This window comes from Centruroides sculpturatus, unplaced genomic scaffold (genome assembly GCF_000671375.1).
Source record: "Centruroides sculpturatus isolate CEXI.00-Female unplaced genomic scaffold, Cexi_2.0 scaffold1084, whole genome shotgun sequence".
Lineage (NCBI taxonomy): Eukaryota > Metazoa > Arthropoda > Arachnida > Scorpiones > Buthidae > Centruroides > Centruroides sculpturatus.
This window is the reverse complement of record NW_019385296.1, coordinates 42,344-66,485: the sequence shown is the minus strand read 5'-3', so window position 1 is coordinate 66,485 and position 24,142 is coordinate 42,344. Positions and strand designations below refer to the sequence as shown.

The window sequence follows — 24,142 nt, the reverse complement described above, 5'->3', positions numbered from 1 at the left end:
TTTGTCATTCAATCCTACTGATGTTTAGATCTAACATTAAGCAGGCAAACACGAACAGTAACAAAAAAGAACTTTATTAGAAAAGGTTAGAACTGTCACAGACATCCTCGGGCAACACCCGGACAAAATCCAACGAACTTTTGCGCCTTTTCTTTTTTGACGTTGCCAGCCACTCTTGTTGGCAAGTGTTGCCAGACAGAGTTCGTGATCTTGGCAAGTGTTGCCAGACAGTGTTCAGGATCTCTGGCGCTGGCGGCCACAATAGCAAAGATTTAAAATGTAATAAAATCCTATTAAAGAAATAGAATCCTGTTAATAGAATTAATTAATAATAAAGCCAAATGATTACCAGATTAAATTTGGCTACATTACTGCTGCTAATGATTAACTTATTAGTAGCGGTAATGTAGCCTTATTTAATCTGGTAATTGTTTGGCTTTATTATAATCATCAGACTTTGAGATAAATATAACAACATTATTATATTCAGAAATATATATATTGCATTTTTTTCAATTAAACCTTGGGTTTCAACTAAACCTGTCTTTGAATAAACCCTTGGTTGGAAAGTATGGGAAACATGGTGATGCACTGCACTATATAGAGTAATTTAGTATAAAGTAGCAAGTAAGGAGTTTAACTAAAATTCTTTAAGGAAGTAACATAAAAAATAAAAAACAAAATGCATTAACTCTGCTTGATATTTATCATTCAGGTAGCTTAGATTTTCTTCAGAAAGTTCTCTTATAAGCTTATAAACACATGCATTTTGCATATACAATATTCACAAAGAATTTGTTGTTTTCAAACAAAGCATTCATGATACTGTTCATATAAACATAATATAGTAATATTACTGGTGCAAGTAACATAGATTAATGGCAAAATGAATGTAACCTTCTTTTTTTTTTTCAAAGTAATCTTTTAAGAAAACATTAAATGATATACATGATAAACATTAAATATGAGTAATGTATATTATGTTTTTCAGATTTTAATTTTATTATATATAATATAAAAATTTCTGTGATAAATCTGTTAAGATTTTTCATTAAATAAATGATGAATGAACCACATAAATAAACTGCTTCCTTCAGGAAACCAAACTGGAGAAAGTAATTTTCATTTATTAATATGTAGTTTTCAAAATGATGCTAGTTTTTAACACAATTTGTTTATAAATGATGAATAACTTTGATTAGAAAAAATCTAATTCTTAATTAGGAAAAAGCATTCCAATTAGCTGAATTTAAAATTTAAAAATTATATGTTGCAATCATTATATTCTAAATTTAAATAGCTAAATAAGGTTTTCAGAAAATTCTCATATTTTTCTTACATAATTTTTACTTATATTGTGATATTTTTACATGTATTTTGAATTCTTTTTAAATGTATATAACTTTACTCGGTTCATAATGTTTAGTATTTTTTATTCAGTAATCAGTTTTACATTAATTTTACAGGATGAATGGCAAGATCATGAAAATCCTCAAACTCCTGTTACTCGAGCTATGATAATGATAGCATTGCAAAGATTACAGTTGATCTTAATAAGAGCTACCACGGGCTCTGATGTTAAATATGCAAGGTTGTTAATGTTCTTTCTTTAATTTATTTTGTTATTTATAATTTATTAATTTTTGGAATAATGGGCTTTAGAAAAAGCCTATAATAAATATTATATACTAGAATATAAAATTTTTATATAATTTAAAGTTATATAGAAATTATTTTTAAATACATCTTTTGTAATTTAGCGATTTACACATTTTGTAATATTAAATGTTTTTATTTAACTCGCTTTGTATCATGTCCTTGAATCTTGCAACTCAAATTTCATCCACTTCTAATTAAGATAGAAGGCTGAGAACATACCTAAGCAGGGCTGTTGAGAGCTTGTTTGGGGCTCAGGATAGAGTGGGCAGTTTTGCTTCTTTGCAGGCTCTTTTAGCTGTGGATTTTTTTTATTTGGAGCAAATGAAATATGTAGAATATTTCTTTATTAATAAAAAAGCAGTCTTATCAATTTTTCTGTTAGTAAAAATATCATTAATTTTATAGGGGTAAGAGTCACTACAGGCCTCTAAATTTTTTCTCTAAATTTGGGGAATTCACTCTGCCTCAGCTCCTCACTCGATGGTCCTGCACTGAAATTTGATAAATATAAACAAATGTAGAATTTATTTATGGTGTGTTTGTGCATGTAAATGCATTGCAATGATGTATGTGGTGGGAGTGGTGTCATCACCACCATCTTTCCTTCAGTCTCAAAAAATATGACTAATAAAAGCATTTTTTAAAAATTTTTTAAATATATTAAAATTATTTACTTGTATGAATATAAATTCTGTATAAAAATTTATTTTTTATTCAATTTAGTACATTTTAATTATTATGTCTTTGAATATATTGTATTAGCATTTCTTTTGAAGATTTTGAATTCAATCAATGATTTATTGATTTTGTTTAATTTAGATTTTTTATTATTAAATTTATATGCAGTTACATAAATAAAAATGAATTATTTTGTTAATATCATATTTTTTTAAATCTGGATATTACAGACTAAATGATTTGAGTCTGGAAGTAGCAGAAGGATCTTTTCATCAGAATCCTCTACCAGCTCATGGTGTAGAAGTGTGTTATTGTCCTCCCAAATATACAGGATCATCTTGTCAGGTATAAATAATGTTTTTATAATAGCTATCACTGGATTACATTTGGGATATAATATGACTAATTATTAAACAAATTAATTCAGCTGAAAGGTAGGAAGTAATGCCACCATCCTGTGTGAAAATGAATAGTTAGAAATAAATTTAGATTAAATTAAACAATTTAGAAGTTCTTAAAGAAAAGATTAGCCCAGAGCAGGACTTAAATTTGTATCCTCCATATAACATGCAGATGCATTATCAGTTACATTACACAGATCTTTGTTCAATCTTTGCTTCCAGAGTCTGGAAGCAAAGATTGAATGAAGATCATATAACTTTTCAAGTTAATCACTGTATTAACTAGATGTCATTTTACATCAATAGCTCTCCATGGCACTCCAATGATTATTTTAACTATTTATTTTAGAAAAGTTTGCTTATATAGTCAGAAAATAGCAAGAAAAAAACATTAAGTTTATATTAGAATTTTTTCTTTTCATGTTAAAAAAGTTCTGAAAGTTTTCTTAAACATTATTTTAACTTTCAGGATCCAGCACCTGGTTATTATCGTAAACGTAAACCAAATTATCCTGATTATAAAAATATTTTGGATCTAGTTGGATGGGCAGAGCCATGTAATTGTAATAATCGCAGTAAGATCTGTGATCAAGAAACTGGAATATGCATTGTAAGTCATTTGAACATGACAGGTAAAAAATGTTTAATAGTATTCAGAAAAAGATAAATATTCTACAAAATTGTTTTATCAGAAAATATTGTTTGTAGATGTTTTCTTTTCGTTTTATTTAGAATTGTACAGATTATAGTACTGGACCACATTGTGAAAGTTGTATAAAAGGATTTTATGAAGATCTCAATAATAAAAGATGTCTACCATGTTCTTGTCCTCTGCCTACTAACAGGTAAATATATTAATATATGAGCTTTCTCTTTTGACATATTGAGAAATTTCAGTTTTATGTAAAGATGAATATTTTTATACTGTACAGTGGAACCTTGGTTAATGAACTTAATTCATTCCACAACTCTGTTCATTAACCAAAGCAATTTTTCCCATAGAAATTAATGCAAATACAATTTATCTATTCTATCCTCCAAAATTTTTGTAATTTCATTTGTAAAATGGGTTTTCTTTGATGAAAATGTAGGAAAACGTAGAATCTATCATTACAGCAACAAACATGTAAACTTTAATAAAATAGCACTGTACTGGTACAGTACATACCTTTGTTTAATGTAGTTGGTGGCAGAGGAGTGGAGATGTACAGAGCTTAATGCTTAGAAGGGGAATCCCTCTCCAAAAAAATAATGGGTATCACTTCATTGGGAGATTCTTTGAGTTGAGGTCTTATTTGGTAAGGAACAAGAAATTGATCTAAAAGTTGATTGTCTTATTCTTTTAATCAAAATTTTTTTCAAATGCAATGGAGCATTGTCGTTCATATCGCATTATCATTTTCTATTGCCACTATCACTTTTCTCTTTCTTGTGTGCCATATTGATTAAATATATAAATCACAAAACTGAAAAAAGAAGTTTAGCACAAACACTCAGAAAAGCAATACTTAACTGGCACATGCCTAACAGCAACTAAAATTTCACACAAAAAGTTGCTAAGTTTGTTATCTGAGACAAAACTTTTGCAAAATAATAGTTTGTTAACTGATTTGGTCATTAACCAGGGTGTTTGTTAATCGAGGTTCCACTGTACTTCAATTGTTACGATACACTTTCAATTTCAAATTTATATTATATCAAAAATTTTTAGTAATCTAAAACAGAATAACTTTATAAATTTATCTGTAGAATTATTTACAATAGGGCTTCCTAAACTTTTTCCATTTGCAACTTCCTTTTATTTGAGAAAATTTTACATGACCCACACTATTTAGTTGTATAAATAGGTATACAAGTAAAATCACTTACTGATAATAAAGCATAAAACAATTTATTCCAAAGCAATTCTTTAATATATATGTTACTGTAAATTTCTGAAGTCTAGTAACTTAGAAATTACCAGTAAATCTGGACATTTACCATACTGACTTGTAAAATTCCAAAATCCCTGATAAAATATCCACATTTCGGACTTTTACCAAGAGATACTAGTAAATGTCTGGATTTACTGATCAGCTTGGGTGAAAAATGTATTCATATGTATCTGTTGTTTTGTAATATACTTAAAAATATAAATTAAGAGAATGAAAATAGGCAACCTCAAAATATCACTAGTAAAGAATTCACCTATAAATCTTTATATTGGTTTGAAAAAAGAACTATTTTACTCTCATGACAATTTTTATTTTTTCTTAATGAAATTTAATATTACTCTTTAATATTCTATAATTATTATTGCCATTTTTTAAGAAAAATAATCCATTAATTTAAAGTTCTGTAATATAAATACATAATGTAAATTTTGTTATTTTATCTTTCATAAAGGTTTAGTGACACCTGCAGATCTGATGGAATTGATTACATTTGTATTAATTGTCAGCAAGGTTATACTGGTCGTCATTGTGAAAGGTATTTTATAATAATTTTGTTTTTGCAACTAGATTATTTAAAATACATAATATTAAATATTTTAGTATAATTCAAAATTAATATAAAGGAAAATCAAAAAGTAAAGGCATTTTACTTTTTATTAAATCAAGAATGAAAAATCCATTATTCTTCAACATGTAATAAGTTACAACTCCATAATTATGAGGGAAATGCTTTAATGGATGCATAAGTAATCGATGTTTTCTTGTTTTTTTTTTATTTTCCTGAAGATGAGTGAAATAACTTGAAAATACTTGATAGCTATGTAACTATTGTTTATATAGGGTGTCTAAAAACTTACTGTGCAGTTGAAGAGGTTTGAGTTTTAATAAAAGTGAAGTTTTACATATAATATTGCAGTTTCTCCTATAGCAAATGCTGGAAATGTTCCCAGAGGCCCAAAAATCTGGAAGTGAGTTTCCAGATTACATAGGAGATTATGTGATCAGCAAAGAAGTCTTCCAAAAACTGTAGTCCAGAAACCAAAACATTTACCATAAACTGGAAATGCAGAACATACAACTTACAAGTCTCGTATGCAATGTCATAAATGTAACTTTAATGCCATTACAAATTTCTCACTGCACAATATCTTTTCAGACACACTATATACCTAGTACATTCCATTAAAGCAGCTCTTTCATAATCTTCAAGATGTTCCCTAAGCTTCACTGAACATTTTTCAGTTTAATTCAAGCCTCCTTACACTAGCTAAAAGAACAGAAATGATATGAGCAGATATCTAAATCATTAGCAATAACTGAATAATAGGCTCTTTCTTTCTTGAATAAAGTAATGACTCAATCCATAAAGTTTATTGCCATTGAAATTGTTTGACAGCCAAAATGATTTTCAGGAATAAAACTTGGTTGATGAAAATCATTCTGGCTGTCAAACAATTTGTTCTTCCTTTTTTCAAAAATATTCATTTTGATTTATTTGTTATGTGAAATTTTGATAATTTTATTTGAGAATTTTGATCAGAAGAAATTGATCACAATATGTTATTTATTGGCAACACAATTAGAAAGTGAACCTTACACTATTTCATTTTAAACGTTGATTGCCAACTATGAATTATCTCATAGTTGGCAATTGAACAAGAGGTGCCATCTAAGATAACTTGTATTATGTTTTATACTATGTTTTGCCAGATATGGCTATTATCATAGTAAGTAGTTGTTATAAGTAATTGGTGGGCATTGTGAATAAGAACACCACCTGTAATTGGGCATTATAGAACAAAGTATAAAGAAAGTTTAATGTGATATGCATTTTTATTTTGCATATTACATTATACTATGACTATTTTCATAGTAAATATACTACCAAAGTGTCTAATTTGTGCCTGTAATATAAATGAGAAATTAATTTGGTGTCATAAAAGGAAAAGTTTATTGAAAAAATATTCAAGAACATATTTATTTATATTACCAGAATTAATTATTGGATCAGATTGAATACAACCAACTGGCAAAATTTGTTTAGGTTTGTTAAAAATATAGTTGTTTATTTTATGACAATAACATTAGTATTACATATAAATTGCCTTTACTTTTTGTATATACTTGTATGAAATTATGTCTTTATCATTGATTGATTATTATTTAAAGCATATATAACTTAAATAATAATATTTTAAAATATTATGTTAAAATTTGGACAAGTTTTAGATGCTGAAAAATTGAAAAATAGTTTTTACTTTAAATGAATGAATTTTAAAAAAATAAAATTAATTTTTTTATATTTAGGGACTCTTTAGTATATAATTGAAGTAATGTTAATAGTCTTGAAGATATTTTTTTCTTATTATTTTGGGAATTAGCATTCTATTTGAATAATAATAATAATAATAATCAAAACATATAAAGTATTTCAAGGCTGTTTTAACTTGATATGTAAATATGCCAAGTATTTCAGATTATAAAACTAATTATATTTACAAGCAGATAAATTGTTGATATTTCAAATATTTATACATAAAATACAGAAAACTAAATACAGTAGTTATATATTTTTATATTCACAAATTATTATATTTTTTTCTTCTTTTTAGGATAGTTTTCTATTGTTGACATGGTTAGCTTCTGTCCCAAATCAAGAGATAGCCAAGATTTTTTAATAATTTGTTTCCATTTGTTTTTGTTTCTCCAAATCTTTCTTCTAAATTCCTTTCATTCATATTTTTCTTGACTTCATCCATCCATCCATCCATCCATTCATGTGTGTCTATCTCTTCATCTGTTTTATTTTCTGTGGTAGGCATTCCAAAATTTTTATGGAACTTTTTTCTTTTTCCATTCTTTTGATGTGTCAGTACCATCTCAATCGTCTCCTTTCTACTTTTTATATAACTGTAAGTTTTGTTTGCATTATTTTTCTAAAATTTTATTTTGCATGCAGGATCTTCAATGACAATGAATGTTTTTAAAGAATTTAAGTTGTCAATAGGTTGATTGCAGGGCTTTAAAGAATAGCTGAAATTATGTAGGGCAATGAAACTATAGCCTGTGATTGGATCAAATTCACTTGCCTATTTATCATTCTTTAAAATAAGCACTTAAGCTCTCTAAATGATTTTTATACGATTTAGCAAAGCTATTACTTCTTTGCTACTATTAACTGATTATTATAATTTAATAATTTGATTATCTTAAAAATGTTATATTTATATTTTGTAATGTAAATAAATAAAAATGTTAATATTCAAATTCATTTATTAATTTAAGAAAAGTTTGCTGTATATTAGTGTTGAATAATGAAACATGGTTTACATTACAACTAATTCAAATAATTATTACTCAATCATATACAACTTTGACTAACAACAAAAAGGTTTATTTAATTTGAAAATTTATCAGCTTTATGTTCCAGAAATCAAACATTTACAAATATTAACAGACATAGAATGTAAATAGTCAAATGTACAAACATATTTAAATATGAAAATAAATTTTTTTACAATTTGCTACATCTCTGTAGCATGCACAAACAAGCTTGGTCAAGCCAATCTGATAGCATGCTCCACAAAAGTGAATCAAATGTTAATTTTGTTTAAAATAAATTTTATAAATTCTTAGAATCAAGTAGTTGTTGTGTATATGTGTGAACATGCGCAATAAATGGATCGAATGGAGCATGCGTGCGCAAATCTGACAGATCCACATCTGAATGACACATAAAAGTCCTAACATAAGCACTTCTCCACTATAGTGGAGCATGCTAAAAACATAAAAAATTAAAACCTAAACATGATATTAGATTCATTTGTTGTGAAACTGTGTTGTAATAGATTTTCTTTAGAAGTGTTGAACACAAGATCATGCTATTAACCAATCACATGGCTTCTTTTCCACCTTTATTACTCAACTAAATAAAGGTGGAAAAGAAGCTATGTGATTGATTAATAACATGATTTCATGTTCAACACTTCTAAATGATATTAGATGTTTGGAAATCTTTGTTTGAAGTCAACACAACACACAGTTTAGTTATTATTTGTATTATTATTTTTTGTCACTTTTGCACATGTCACAGAGATGTAGCATATTGTAAAACTTCATTTTTATATTTAAACATATTTGGTGTTTGATAATTTATGTTCTATGCCTGTGTTTTTATTTGTATTATTCAGATAGGATGGATGAAGTAGAAGCAGTTTGAGCTGTTGTTCCATGTTAAATTTAAAATAAAATTTAAGTATAAAAGTTGCCAATATATTTGTATTTTAAATTGTATACAACTTTTATGTATAAATCTTTATTGGTAAATACTCAATTTTTGGGACAAACTGATGAATAACTAACCGATAAAAATTATGACAGATTAACATATTTGAAGTTAAATAAAACTTTTTGCTGATGTTCAAGGTTATGTGTGATTGAGTATATACAGTAGCAGTTACACTTTTGAATTTAAAAATATTTATTAACTAACAAATGACCAAAATCATTTTTACTATGCAAGTTTGCCATTTTATTTGTTCAATTCTTCCCTGGACACATTTCGATTGAAACACTCATTAGCATGACATTCTTTACATTTAATCACAATATAACTTATTTCAGAACTGAAATTTTGACTCTCCTCTTTTATCATTCAAACATTTGATGACATACTTACATAATATTATTACATTAAAAAGTTTTCATGCAAAGTTTTAAAATATTTTAGTTTTTAAAACCATAAACAAATATCAATACAATATATACTTACAAATGGTATCTATAAAATTAATATGTATTTGAAACCAATGTAACCAGCAAATAAATGACAAATTTATGCAGTAAAAATAATTTTAGTCATTTGTGTTAGTTAACAGATATACTTCATAGTTTCAATTAAGATATAATTAATAAAAATATTAATTATTTTAATATATAACTAATAATTTGGGTAAATTTCAGTTCTGAATGAGGGTTTTGGACCCTTTCCTCAAATGTGATGTCTAGATGACCAAAAAAGTCAAAGAAACCAAATCTCTAATTGTGAATTTTGGCAAAATATCAGTCTTTTGACTGGACTGCTTGTGATAGACTTAACAAAGCAGTGACTCTGATCATGCCCCAGAAGTTGGTGCAATGGCATTTCTCATGTTTTATGGGCTTTTAGCCATCTCTTTCTAGTAAAGCGGAAAACGTTAACATTGATTTTTAGCATTATTTTGAGAAAAAGTTCTGAATTCTTTTACTTTTAAATTTTACATCATTTTTAAGGGTTTTCAAAATTCCAGATAGGATGATTTCAGGGAGGCTATTTCTCACAAAGAGTTATATGTAGATCATTGGTTCCTTTGACTATTTTTACTTCTATGGGCATGGTCTACAGTTCTGATAAGGTCCCATTGCCTTATTCAGAGCTGCATTTGTATCATAATTTGTTGCAATTCATAAAAAAATTTTTAAAAATTGAATATACAGGTACTGTACATTTCAAATTTCTGCAAAAATTTATAGGTTATCTAAATAAACTAAAATAAATTTTATAGATGTGCAGATGGATATTATGGAAACCCAAATGTACCAGGAGGATCATGCGAACCCTGTAACTGCAATACATATGGATCAAAAAGTCAGATATGTGATAAAGTTACTGGCAAATGTCTTTGTTTAGAAGGATTAGTTAGCAGAGATTGTTCGGAATGCAAATCTCGTCACATATTGACTGAATATGGCTGTAAATGTATGTTGTTAAATGTTTGTATTTATTATTTTATGAACTATTTTATACAAAAAGAGAAATTAATTTTAAAATAAAATTAAATGTTTTCAAGTGTATATTTAATTTTGCATGTATTTTCAATTATATATGTATATAAGCTTGAATAATGAAGCTAATATTTTATTATAAACAAATTTTATGTTTATTTATAAAGTATAAAAATCTAACTTAAAATAAATACAACTAACCCAAGAGTTATTTTCTTTAGATGGATTCTTTATTGTTTATAAGTCTTATAGCCAAATAAAGAATCCAATTATTCATTTGGTATTTGATGTAATGTAAAAGTTCAGGTTTATAAAATATTTTTCAATAAAAATTTATAACATTATCACACAATATTTTCTTCAAAGGTTTGATATAAAATTTTCAAAAATTTAACACAAAATGTGATTTAAAGTAAAAAAAAATTATATCTGATATGATATTAATAATGTTAAGCTTTGAAGATGACAAATCACAAAATAATACTCAGAGTTTNTGTTCCTTGAATTTCAAACTAACAAGGATTTCCTGTATTTCAGATTTAGTTGCTCAATTGGAAAGACATGGTCAAGATCCAAGCAGACCAGGATCAACTACTGGTAGATTGTTAGATGAAGCAGAAAGAATTCTAAGAGAATTAAAAAAGAGAGATTTTGAACCTAAAAGGAGACAAGCAGAAAAGGAATTGAAGTGTGTTTTAATTATTATTATTATATTTTATCAATCTAATATTATAGGCAGAGTGGTTAAATTTGAATTTTGTGGTATTGTTGAATAAGTGAGTGTACTGGAGCACTATTTGCAGATTTAGATTATATGAATGACCTACTAAATAAAGTCGACTTATCAAATATATCAGTTATTCCTTGGGCCTATTTACTTTCACTTCAAAATCAATCGAAAGCACTAATTGTAATTATATTGTTTTAATTTTTAAATCTGTTGTTGGTATTTATGCTGTTTTCTTTAATTGTATACTTTAAAAATAGGAACCGGTAAATATATATGTAAAAAGAATTGCTTTTGGAAAGAAACTCATTGATAACTTTACGATATACTTTGATCTGGAAAGTTTAGCAGATATATTATTTGTAGAGGTAAAAATTAAAAATGTATAAATATTAATCTTTGTCATATGTAATATTAATTATAATTATTTTCTCTAAATAGTCTAGGGATATGGCAGCTAAAGCTATATTAATAGCTTCTAATGCTGAAAGAGAATTATTGGATGCAAATGAATTGTTAAAAGAAATCCAAAATTTACGTAAACAACTTGCAGGTAATAATTTTAATTTATTATTTATTTATTTGGTATAAAATGGGAAGGCTATATTATTAACAAAAGTCTTCCTCAGAAAAAAATTATTAATTAAAACAAAAATATAATGGTTATTGATGGTTGAAATGGTTAAAGTGTACACTCTGACAGATTTAGACTGAATTTCAGTCAGATTCTCAGAAATTTGCATGAATGATCTTGTCACTTCACCCAGTTATTTAAGTTTGGTTTAATATTTTTTCTTTCTTTTTTAATTATTTTATTTATTCTGTTATGTGAATAGTAGGAAGGCTTTTTTTCATGCCCACCAAGATCCATGATTGTTAACCAGACCCATGGTTGTTCAGTTCAGTGATTACAAACAAGGAATATCTGAAACACCTGAAATGTTCTGAGGATGCATTCATGCTCAAATTTCAGTCCCTCAGAGTAGCAGTCTAACACTTTTGTCACACCTGAACAGTCGTTATCTCAGTTTATGTACAGTTTAGATTTTTATAGGTTATGTACCTTAAATGATTCTCCTCAAGAAAATTTTTTATTAAAATTTTATAACATTAATAAAGAATTTTTCTCAAAATCTATATGTAATTTCTTTATATTCTAATTTAATATAATATAATTTAAATTAATGAATTTATTGAACCTCCCATTGTAAAGATCTCAATTTGCGATCAATTCAGATTTTTATAATTTGTTACGTATAAAAGCTTGAACCATTGTTCCACCTTCCTTCCTTATGTTAACTAACTCCATTGTGTGTAAGAACTTATCTGTGATGACCATAGCCAGATTCTCAATGAGCTGATGCATACATAAATTAATTAATCAATTAGTCATTTTATAAATAATGACAAATTTATTCAATTGTTAATTTTTACAATTATCATAAAAAGTAGGCAGTAAAATTCAGCAGATTGGTCTATCATTTGATTTACAGTTTAATTATACTCATAGATCTTTATCATAGTAATTTTAAGATAATGTTTTAATAATATATTTTATAGTACTTATACTACAAGAAATCCTCGATAATTTGAGCTCAGATAGTTCAAAATTCCATCAATTCATAACTGTACTATTTGTTCCAGCCAGGGATGTAGAGATTTACATGATAAGGAATTCAATTAGTTTGAAATATGGCTATTTTGAAGTTTGAAGTGAAAATTCTGTCTGAACTATGATATGTGCATGTTAACTCATTTGTTTAGATCAAAGTGTCTCCATATTATAAGAGAATAATAGTCCAAGAACAACATTAATCTGATCAATGTGTCTTTGCTATTACAGTAATACATTTTTGGGTGTCACCTTACCCATTGAATACTTTTTCTTCTCTTACCTCATAAAATACAGTTGATTTTCAGGATTACAAGACTGGGCTATAAGTAACAAATTGAGATATTTGTAGGGCTCTAGGCTACTAGATTTGGGTAACTTACTATTTTTTGGGCCACTTTAGAAATAATTTTTGTTACATTTCGAGGAATTCTGCTTTATGTTTTATAAAACTTATCTAGTAACCTGTGAAATTCTATTATTATTAATTAATTAATTAATTAGGTTCTATATACCTAACTGTATTCCATTTTCTTAATAAATTGCATTGGATGCATGGCATTTGGCATATTGTACAGAAATATGTAAATCTTGGATAATTTTAAACTCGATAATTCAAAGTCGTAGTTATTTTGTTCCTTGAATTTCAAACTAACAAGGATTTCCTGTATTTCAGATTTAGTTGCTCAATTGGAAAGACATGGTCAAGATCCAAGCAGACCAGGATCAACTACTGGTAGATTGTTAGATGAAGCAGAAAGAATTCTAAGAGAATTAAAAAAGAGAGATTTTGAACCTAAAAGGAGACAAGCAGAAAAGGAATTGAAGTGTGTTTTAATTATTATTATTATATTTTATCAATCTAATATTATAGGCAGAGTGGTTAAATTTGAATTTTGTGGTATTGTTGAATAAGAATTTTATATCATTAACCTAGATATCATGAATGTGCTACTTTAGCATGTTTAACAATAGGAGAAAGGACTCCATTGAACTCTCTATGTTTTAAATTGAGAAATATTGTGATATTTTTACATAATATTATTATTCAAAATTCAAATTTAACTAGTCTGCCTTATTAACTTGTTATTATTCTGATTGGGCAAAGCTGGGGATTTAAGTCCACTGAGTAATTGACAGTCGTAACACCAAAAAAACATAATATATTTTTTGTAATTAAGAGAAATACAGCAATATAAAAAGGATGAATCTCCATTCACCCTTCTTGACTGTATTTTGTATTGTGAGATCCGAATAGGCCCTGGGTCTAAATTAATAATTTCAAAATAATATTAAATTTTTGTTATAAAATATTCTTTCGTTCGGGTGAGAAAAATAACGTTTTAGCATGGGAAAGATAGATAACAGATGCTACTTCCTTCTAGGGAAGTTAGAACATCCTCTGTTTTTCCATTATCTGCTAGAAATCTCTTTTCGATGGGAAATGTTTACCCCTCAATTATTCCCCTTTCCGTCCGTTCCCACAGAAGAATCTTTGTATGATGATTGATCGCCGATCGTCAGATATAGAGGAAATTTATCAGAATTCGGGGAGTTCATCGACAGACCTGGAAGAGTCAGGACTCCACACATATTTCTCCTGATGGCCAACGCCCTTAGACAAGTCACATAGAATAAATCTAGAGTTAGCGCTTAGAAGATATACTTTAATTTTGTGCGCATTTCGACCTCCCATGGAATGAAGTTTGAAAACTTTATAAAAGAAGTGCCTTTGCCAACTGATGAAGAAGACGAAAGACAACTAAACCAGGTTGTATGTTTAATAGCGATATTGTAAGCTCTCTCTCTCTCGATCATATATCGGTTAAGTATAAGTCCATATCTCTCTCGACTTATAGGTTGTAATTTGTGTTCATTGTCTCTTACTACCATATATTTGTACTATTTTTTATTGACTTATGTTTTAATTAAATTTATTCTTGTTTATTTGTTAAAGAATGTCTCCTTTAGAGTCTTTGAATCAGATCTATAAACAAATCACACGCGTGTTTGTCCGCGGATCGAATAATTGACAAACTGGTGTCGGGACCTGACAAGATCTAGAATTCACCCTCTAGATCAGTGTTTCCCAAACTTTTTTAGGCCGTGCCCCACTTTAACATTTCTAAAATCATCATGTCCCCCCATACATAATTTTAGTTATAAAATTTATTTTTGTTCTTTTTAGTAATATGAATGATAATTTTAAAGCGATTTCTTACAACTGTTGTCAAAACAAAGAAACGAACTTTTAATAAATAAAAAAATAATAGATTTTAAAAACTTACTTTAATGTGATTTGTGGACTTGATGCTTTTTACACAGCGATTTTATATCTGGTTCAAGCTTAGTTAGCTTAAGTCTCAAATCTCCACGTTGTGTTATATCCAGACGATTTCTTTTTTTAATCAACAAATCACTCACAGCACTAAAGCCACATTCAGCTAGATATGAAGATGGAAACGGTAATAAGAGTTTTCTTGCACATTTTGTGGTATTGGGGTATTTAGCCTCTGTTTCATCGCAAAGCCATGCCATCGCACCTTTAATATTAAATAGAGTTATTACAGATTCGTCACTTTGCAACTCCGCGAGTTCTTCTTGATATTGCAGATTGGATATATCAGCTAAATCCACCAAAACTGGTTGCACCATCCATGTCGGAAAATTCATTTCTTTTAAATCAGCAAATCTCTCTTTAAAATCCGTAATTAAAATTTTTAAATGATTAACAATTTCAAGTATTGCGGAGTCAGAAACATCACACTTGTTAAGCCAATGAAACTGTTCAAAATTTTTGTTGCTGACGTGTTTTTGATTTAATTCTAAATTCTTAATAAAACCAAATATTTTTGCTTTGGCATCAACCAGTGTTTTGTTTGGTCCTTGCAGTTGCTTGTTTAACAAATTTAGCTTCTCAAAGATATCGGCTAAATAACTTACATATGCTTTGCCATTTGTTGTCAACAATAATTTCATTTCAGGCTTATCAATTAAAAACTTTTCAAGCGAATCGAACAACTCAATAAATCGTTTCAAACAATTCCCTTTTGAAAGCCACCTTACTTCAGTGTGTAGTAACAATCGTACGTGGTCTTCATTTTGTTCCTCACAAAATAGCTTAAATAAGCGCTCGGTTTTAGCGCTGGCTTTTATTGAGTTAATGCATTTGATAACTGCATTGAGTACTTCATTGAGAATAGGAGACACGTTTTTAGCCACCAAGTTTTCTTTATGGATAACACAGTGAATAAGTATCATTTCTGGATTATCAGCTTTCATCAATTGTAAACAACCATTTTTTTTGCCCATCATATTGGGGGCACCATCGGCAGCACACGAAATAACATTCTTCATGGGGATCTCATTGTCATCCAAGTAGCATTTGAATATGTTGTAAATGTCTCTCGATTTGGTAGTGCTTTCTAATTGTTTACAAAAAAGCATTTCTTCTGCAAACTGTCCACGTTCAATATACCTGACATAAGTGATAAGAACGGCCTCACTGTCTCTTAGGGTTGACTCGTCCATCTGCACAGAGAAATTTCTGGTTTTTAGTTTCGATACGAGTTGTTTCTCAATGTCTTCGCCCATCTCGTCGATCCTTCGGCTGACAGTATTGTTACTGAGAGGCATCGCTTTTACATCCTCGTCATCTTTTTCTAGAACAGTTTTCATAAAAGCAGAAATTGAGGGCTTTATAAGATTCTCCCCTATTGTGTGGCTTTTCCCTGATTTAGCAATTAACAATGAAATTTGGTAACTAGCCTCTTGAATACGACTATTTGTTACATTTCTAGACGTGAAGATTGAAGTAATTGTCGTCCTTTTCTCGAACTTTTCCTTTAATGTTTTGAAGAAACTTAAATCTGAATTAATATAGTCCTTGTGTTTGGCCTTCAAATGTGCTTCAAGCCGACCCAATTTCATAGATTCGTTTGTCAAACATTGCTGGCATATCAAGCAAAACGGCATCCTCTCATCGTGAACTGCTGGTATAAATCCATATTTTAGATATTCCTCTGAATATTGACGAACTTTCTTTTTTGTTGTTCCACTCATTTTTTATGGGCTAAAAAAATAATAAAATTTTGTAAAAATAATTCAATGTGACAGAGTAAACGTAAATTTAGAAAAAATTGTTTTTGTGTAGATATAACACATTTTGCCGCAAGTGATACTTGGGATAAACGCAAGCCCTGAAGATTCCAGCAGACCAGATTGCAAGATTTTAATACTTCTGGACTCCTTTATCAAAGACACTGCTATTAGAGATATCTAAACTAACAAAAAAGGCACAATTAATTAGTTTTTAAATATTATCAATAGTTTTACAGTTTAAAAACTTATATAAAAAGCTAAATGGTTAAAAAATAAACATAAATTATTCAATACGTAAAAATTATATTTCTACAACATGTATTAATTAATTCATTTAATCATATAAATGACAGACAATTATGACATATAGGTGTTAAAAATATTAGAGTTAAATTTTTAGAAAAAAATTTTGCAAAAACGTTGTTACTTAGCGACTTTAAAAGATACAAGATTTCTGCGACAAGAGATACAGCAAAGGGAAACACTGAAAAGTTCACTTGCGGACTCTAATAACATAGTTTAGGTTTTGATACCATCTTAAAAATGCTTATTAATAATTTAAGTCCTCTATTTAGAAAATTTTCTTTTTCATATTATTTGTCACCTAAAGCGTTGCATTAAAAAAGCTCATAGCGAAGGGAAGAAATTATGTCATGTCAATTCTCAAATTGCCCCCCTCCAACCATCAAATTGCCCCCGTGTGGGGCGTACGCCCCACTTTGGGAAACACTGCTCTAGATCGTTAATAAACATTTTTCTCGCCCCCATAAAAAGTTTTGAGAGCCGATCACACGATTGTGCGCCAGTAAGTGATATAGGTAACATACCTATACCCTTGGTTTCTCACAGTATGAACTATCAGTATTAGTTGGCAAAATCAGTCTCCATTCTCTCAATGATAACTATGTAAATATGGCTGGTTCCAATGCAATCTAATTAGTCCTCCAACATATTTCCCATTTCCTTGTGTGTTACCATAACTACAGTAGGAAAGTATAGTTATTTCATATAAAAGAGATTAAAGAACATATCAACATTGTTGATCTTCAATTTAGACAGTTTTTATTTTCATAGTTTTAAAATTAAACTATATAAATTTTGTTTCTTGAATGCATTTTTCATTTAATTTGTATATCACACATGTTATATATTATACCAAAAAGAAAAATTTAGAAACTTTAATAAAGTAATTAATTTTCATATTATTTCAGAAAAGCCCGTGATCTGTTAGAACGAGTTAAAGGTTTAACGCTTGACAGAGATCATTTAGATGACTTGCGCGATCGATTAGATGTATTAGAACATGCATTAATTAATAGTATAAAGTTAATTAATGAAGATGTAAAACAACCTACCCATCAAGCTCAAAATATTATTCAAGGTACACGTGGAGCATTAGAAGAAATACAAGTATGTAAATAATCAGTTATAAATTTTTATACATATATTATTTTTGAACTAATGATATTAGAATTATAATAATTTTATAACTTTTACATAAATTATGTATATTTTATTAGGATGCTATTGATAAGATACTTGAGGTAGCAGCTAAAGCCAATAAAACATTAACAGATGCAGATAAAATATTAGAAAAAGCTAGAAATGCTGTCATTGATGCCGATGTCAAGTATGATGTAGGTTTATTTTAAAGTCTTCTGTATTTAAATTCTGATTTTGTAACATTAAAATAAATATAATTGTAATTTATAAATAATATTTTAGTCCTTGGGACGTGTCTCAAGAGAATTGGATAATGCTACAAATGAACTGGAAGAAAAATTTAGTATTTTATCTCGTTTGAATCCATTGTATAAGGAAAAATATGTCATTCCTGCTCAAAAACATGCTGAATATTTAGAAAAACAAGCAGAACATCTAGTGAAGTGAGTAGAATAAATGATTAAAGTAACATTTAATATTTTCAGTATGTGTAAATTAGTTTATTTTGGTCATTAGGATTAAAAATTAAATACTGATATAACTCATAGGCATTTAATAGAATAAAGTAAATGTAAAAATTTTATATTTACTTTGTATATTGATATTTGGTTAGTAAAAATTTTATTTTTTTTAGCATTTGTTGCAAATAATTTAAATTTAAAAATATTTTAACTATTATTATATTATACAATATGTAAGTTAATGATAATTTATTTTTATATTAATGGTAATTAAAAGAAGTTTGGCTGTTTTAATTTGATTATGTCAGGTCTGAATGGTTGACCTATGCAAACCCATAGCATTTAATGATGACATGCCTTAAGATGAATATTACATGGGTCTGATAGAAAGTGACAATACTCAGATATGGTAAATTAATGGTTTTATTGACTAAGCAGGATTACAGAGTATGCATAACAGGATCTTAGGTGCCTAACCCAAGATAGAAGAGACAGAAAGAGAGAGAGAATGATAGTGATAAATATCACTTGTACAGGATGAAGTTCAGCAAAATCACCTGGAAAAATCCAATAGACCAAAAAGAGTCCAAAATAATTATCTGTTAGGGTTGATTGCACCAAGACTTTTTGGAACACTCAACTTTCAGAATAAGTTCTCTGATTGTGTTATCCCTATGGATCTCTCCAACAGCCCTTATTTTGTATCCCAAAACTGACTGGCTAACTCTGGAGTTTCAGATTTTTGTTGCTTCTTGGATGCTGGGACAAGTGGCTAAAGTCATGTTGCCATCTATATCATCCATGCAATAATGATGAATAGATTTCCTTGATGACTTGATGGGACAGGAGTTTAAATTTGCAGAAAAACTGGCAGTTTGGATGAGGTTTAAAATTATAATATTCAAACTGTTTTGGTGTTTGAATTATCACGTATGTACAGTATATTTATATAATTAATGTAAGTATAATTAGAGTCACTTTAAGCACTTCTGAGGCTTTAGGCTATGTCTGGACATGCTTATATGTCATTGTAAACCCTGTTTATGACTATAAAATTTTATTATATCATGTTTTAAATATACTCACTAAAAATTTGTATGAATAACTAATTACATATATATTTTAGTTTATTTAATGCTACAAGAGCAGTCTCTGTCTTGCCAAAAGAAGCAGCTCAATCATACCAGTCTATTGTTGATGCTCTTAATGCTGCCAAAGAAGCTGCTCACAAAGCCAATGATGCTGCTGAAAATGCATATCGTCAAGTAAATTTTGTTTTAAATTATCTTAAATTTTCTAAAATATATTTTATTTTTTTATTATTTTAAATCTTTAACATTGAATACAGGGTTTTTTCTTGTTAAACTATTATATTGCTCCCAACAATTACTTAACAAATTGAAATTTCAGTAATTTACTAAATTGAACATTTAACATGTTCACTGTCAGTGATGTCTTGGAGTGGTCTACACTGAATTACTGCATGTGCCAACCACTCTCATGAGTGTAATAAAAGTTTGCCATGTTTTAAACTTGAAAATTTTATTATTTGTTTATAATAAACAATAAATAAATAACTTGTTTCTTAAAAATTTCTAAGCTTATATTATATCCATTGATTTTTTTATTATTATTATTTTGTACTAAAGGCTCCCTGCCAACTACAACAGCTCAACCTTTTACTTGTTTTGCTCACTTGCCCTATGGATTTTTCCCTCTTGTTCCCAATATACATTATTCATAACAAAAATTTTGTGAAGCTTTATCAATTTCAGTGCCACATTTTTTTTGTTTGTTTCATGATGATAAAACATTTCTGACAATTTTAATCTGAAGTATTATATATATAAAATACTTTAGATTAAAATCGTATTAAAATTAAGATATTTTAGTTTAAAATTGTATTAATATTTACTGTACTGTACATAGAGTAGATATTAATAAAACAGTTATGCATAATTTTTTTGGAACACAGCTAAAGACTTCACTTACTAAGAGGACAGTGAATGTGTTAAACAATATATCAAATTTAATAAATATGTTGAGAAAATTTTAAAAGAACAATACAAAATTAAATAATAGCTTGATTTTGTTTGATGCTTAAAATTACATAATTATAATTTTATAATTTTAGGCTTATCCCATAGCTGATACTAATCTTCCTGAAAAAGCAGAAAAAGCTAAAGATGAAAGTTTGAGATTATTAGAAGATGCAAAAGTATTAAAAAATGAAGATGTTCCTGGTAATAATTAATAAATTATATTAAGTTGAAATCTGAATTTTATTTATGGTTATTCATATTTGTATGAATCTTTATAGATTAAATAAGCTACTATATTTAAGAAAATAAGTGAATAATAATAGTTTGGTTTGCTATCTTGTTTTATTTTTTTTCTACAACAAAACTTAAAGCAATGTATTGAAATAGAAATATTTCTTTTAAGAATTAAGCGAGAGAATTCTTTAGACATAAAAATAACACTGCCCATCAAGATTACTGGAACCAACATTAAAACATTAATAAATATTAAGATAATCTTGATCTTTGTTTATGGATTTCTTAGTCATCTCTAAAATATTTAAAATATTCTCAAATTTCGTACATAATGAGATTGCTTTTTATCATTATGGAATTTTCAAATGCTATTCTATCACTCTATGGAATCCATGGTAGCCAAACCACAGCTTGTGAGCCATATGAGGCTCATGTTATATATATATATATGTATATAAAAGTAAAATATAGTTTCAATAAAGAATGTGGTTTTTGTTATCTTGATAGCTGTTATATGGCTCCTATCATGACAAGGTTTGGTCAGTCTTAACACATATCAACAACAAACATCACTATGGTCTTCTCAATTGTTCTTAATGTGTGCAGTAAATCTTAATCTGATGAAGTAAATTGTCTAAATGGTGAAAGTTTCTTTAATAAATGTGAAATATATTTCTTTTAGGTTTTTTAGATTTAATTAAAATCTGATATATTCCTAAAATTACAGAAATCTGTGAAGTCATTTAACTATTTGGACTTTAAACTTAACTTTTTTTTTTTTGTAATTTTCTTGTATATAGACCAAACAACTTCTCTTTGAAATATATCAGTGGCGTGCAGTGACATTTGATGATAGGGAAGCTGTGCCGACCCTGGGTAGAATCATTGGAAGCGTTATACAATATTTTGGTATATAGCATCCACCAGCTAAACCACATGAGGTTGATGCTCTGTAAAGTGCATGCACAAATGTATATAATCTGGCTGCTTTACACGATTCAGATATTTTTGCCATGGAAGCTATCCCGTATTCGACAATACAGTGCTTCCATTCGAAATATGCATATACGAATTTATATTTGAATATACAATAGCAATCTTATCATTTTTTTTCACATGTAGTATAGCAATTTGTAATAAGATACATAATGCAGTTATAATGAAGTATTAATTTTAATTAATTCAAAGTACATTAAAATATGAAAATAATCACACAATATGTATTTATATTTTAAAAAATACATAATATACAAGGAAAAAGGCATGCTCTAAATACAAAATACTGTGGCTCCATTTCCACAGTTTCCATGGATGGCACACCAATGAAATATAACTTCTAAATTCTTACAGTACAGCATTAAAACTATTTAGTTACTTATAGTTAAATCTATAAATTAAGCAACATATACTGTAATTTAAAACAGTTACATGGAACAGGTTCAAATGAAAAATATTTTATAAACTTAGATAATAATTTGAATTATCAATTTATTATTATTGTACTCTTTTGTTATGAAAAATTTATACATTACATTTCATATTCTTGTTCAGAATTAGATGAACTTTTATTTGGAAAAAGGCATGCTCTAGATGCAATAGGGAGAATTCTTCGTCAAGGGCAAAGAGGTCTTGATATTGTTAATCGTGATTTGGATGGACTTCATTCAGGTAAATAATTAAGTAATTTAGTTAATTGGTATAAATTGATGTAAGAGGTAATAAATTAAGTAATTGATTTTTAAAATTGATTTATCTAAAAGGTATACCTGATGTACTAAGACAAGCAGAAGTCAAACAACAAAGAGCTGCTGTTAAAATAGATGAAGGAAAGAGGAAAGTTGATGAGATCAATGACCTTATTGAAAAAGAATTATATCCACGACTTGACTTATTGACAACAGGCACTAAAGCTGGTTTAGAAAATTTCACACAAATAAGTATGCATTCTTCTATAAGTTTATTTTAATTTATTTTATTCAAATTTAATTGAACTTACTTAAGGAAGAGTAATTAAAATTTTATTGTATATAAATCTTTAATTTATAAATGATTAAAAAACAGGAATTAAGTATAAATTAATCATTAAGTAACAGGAACTGTTCATAAATTATGTAACACAGATATAACATATAGAACAGTGGATATGCATTAGGATGAATTACAAAGTTACATAATGCTAGGGCTCAACTCTTGGGTAACAGAACTATTCATTTTTGTTTCTGAAGTGTTGTGTAATGAATCATACTGTTTATGTCACTGCTTATACATGCAATTAATAAAATAATGTAACATGTAATGTTTGGTAATTCAAGCTATGTTTTATTTCTTACTCATTAATACAATTAAAGGGGTTGATCAAGGATATGCATTACATAAGTTTGAGATGGTTGTGTATGATAGTGTGAGAACCAAGAGGGTAGAGCGTCTAACTTCTCCCCACTTACTAGTGGCTCGGTCAAAGATGGCCACATAGGAGGGCAAAAAGTGAGTGGGGTAGGGTAGTGAGATTGGATGTACTCCAGGATGACACAGCATTTAATATAAAAACATATTTAATTATATGAACTTATACAAACGAATACAAAACATAAAGGTTACCATAATTCGTCTAATAAAGCTATAAAACTACCTAGATCTAACTCTAAAGATATAATATTTGCAAATCGTAAGCTATGATCGAGAGAGTGACGAGAAACGAGAGAGTATTGCAATTTGCTAATTGATAGACTCATGTATTTCCACACTCGTTGTATTGGGTGTTGGTAAAATGCTTGGGGATCGGCGGTTCCTAATTGTAGTCTCCCTTCTCTTCAGGTTGGAGATTATGGTGGGAAGGCAGGGGTTGCAACGGACGGAATGGCAGTATGGGTCTAGTGTTCCCTGATGTCCGCTTTGGCTGTCCGCTCCTTGGCTGTGTCCTCTTGGCTGTCCCCCCAGAGGTACAAGTGCAACCCCTTTTTATACCCGTCACAGAGAAGGACTCATTGGGGGAAATTCTGATGCAATCACCTTTGCGACTAGAGTTGTTTATGTGAATCAAATGCTTCTCTTGATTTATTGTTTTTTCTACCGTTATTGTGAGATCTT

General features: G+C 28.4%; 2 protein-coding genes across 2 annotated transcripts in view; one reads left to right on the top strand and one right to left on the bottom strand.

Annotated features, from left to right (window-relative positions):
• LOC111637289 (laminin subunit alpha-1-like) overlaps positions 1-24,142 on the top strand; it is a 136,137-nt gene that overhangs the window by 72,124 nt on the left and 39,871 nt on the right. Inside the window, exons 31-48 of the mRNA XM_023382763.1 lie at positions 1,467-1,591; positions 2,568-2,682; positions 3,208-3,348; positions 3,471-3,583; positions 5,124-5,207; positions 10,216-10,409; positions 10,973-11,123; positions 11,207-11,345; positions 11,423-11,530; positions 11,604-11,715; positions 13,451-13,601; positions 18,087-18,285; positions 18,396-18,512; positions 18,601-18,761; positions 19,906-20,044; positions 20,914-21,022; positions 22,607-22,723; positions 22,816-22,992. Coding sequence (XP_023238531.1) covers positions 1,467-1,591; positions 2,568-2,682; positions 3,208-3,348; positions 3,471-3,583; positions 5,124-5,207; positions 10,216-10,409; positions 10,973-11,123; positions 11,207-11,345; positions 11,423-11,530; positions 11,604-11,715; positions 13,451-13,601; positions 18,087-18,285; positions 18,396-18,512; positions 18,601-18,761; positions 19,906-20,044; positions 20,914-21,022; positions 22,607-22,723; positions 22,816-22,992 — 2,452 coding nt within the window. The remainder of the gene's footprint in view (positions 1-1,466; positions 1,592-2,567; positions 2,683-3,207; positions 3,349-3,470; positions 3,584-5,123; positions 5,208-10,215; positions 10,410-10,972; positions 11,124-11,206; positions 11,346-11,422; positions 11,531-11,603; positions 11,716-13,450; positions 13,602-18,086; positions 18,286-18,395; positions 18,513-18,600; positions 18,762-19,905; positions 20,045-20,913; positions 21,023-22,606; positions 22,724-22,815; positions 22,993-24,142) is intronic.
• On the bottom strand, positions 14,874-17,838 carry LOC111637288 (SCAN domain-containing protein 3-like). The gene has a single exon (XM_023382762.1). The coding sequence runs from the start codon at positions 16,834-16,836 to the stop codon at positions 15,064-15,066; it is 1,773 nt and encodes a 590-aa protein (XP_023238530.1). The 5' UTR covers positions 16,837-17,838; the 3' UTR covers positions 14,874-15,063.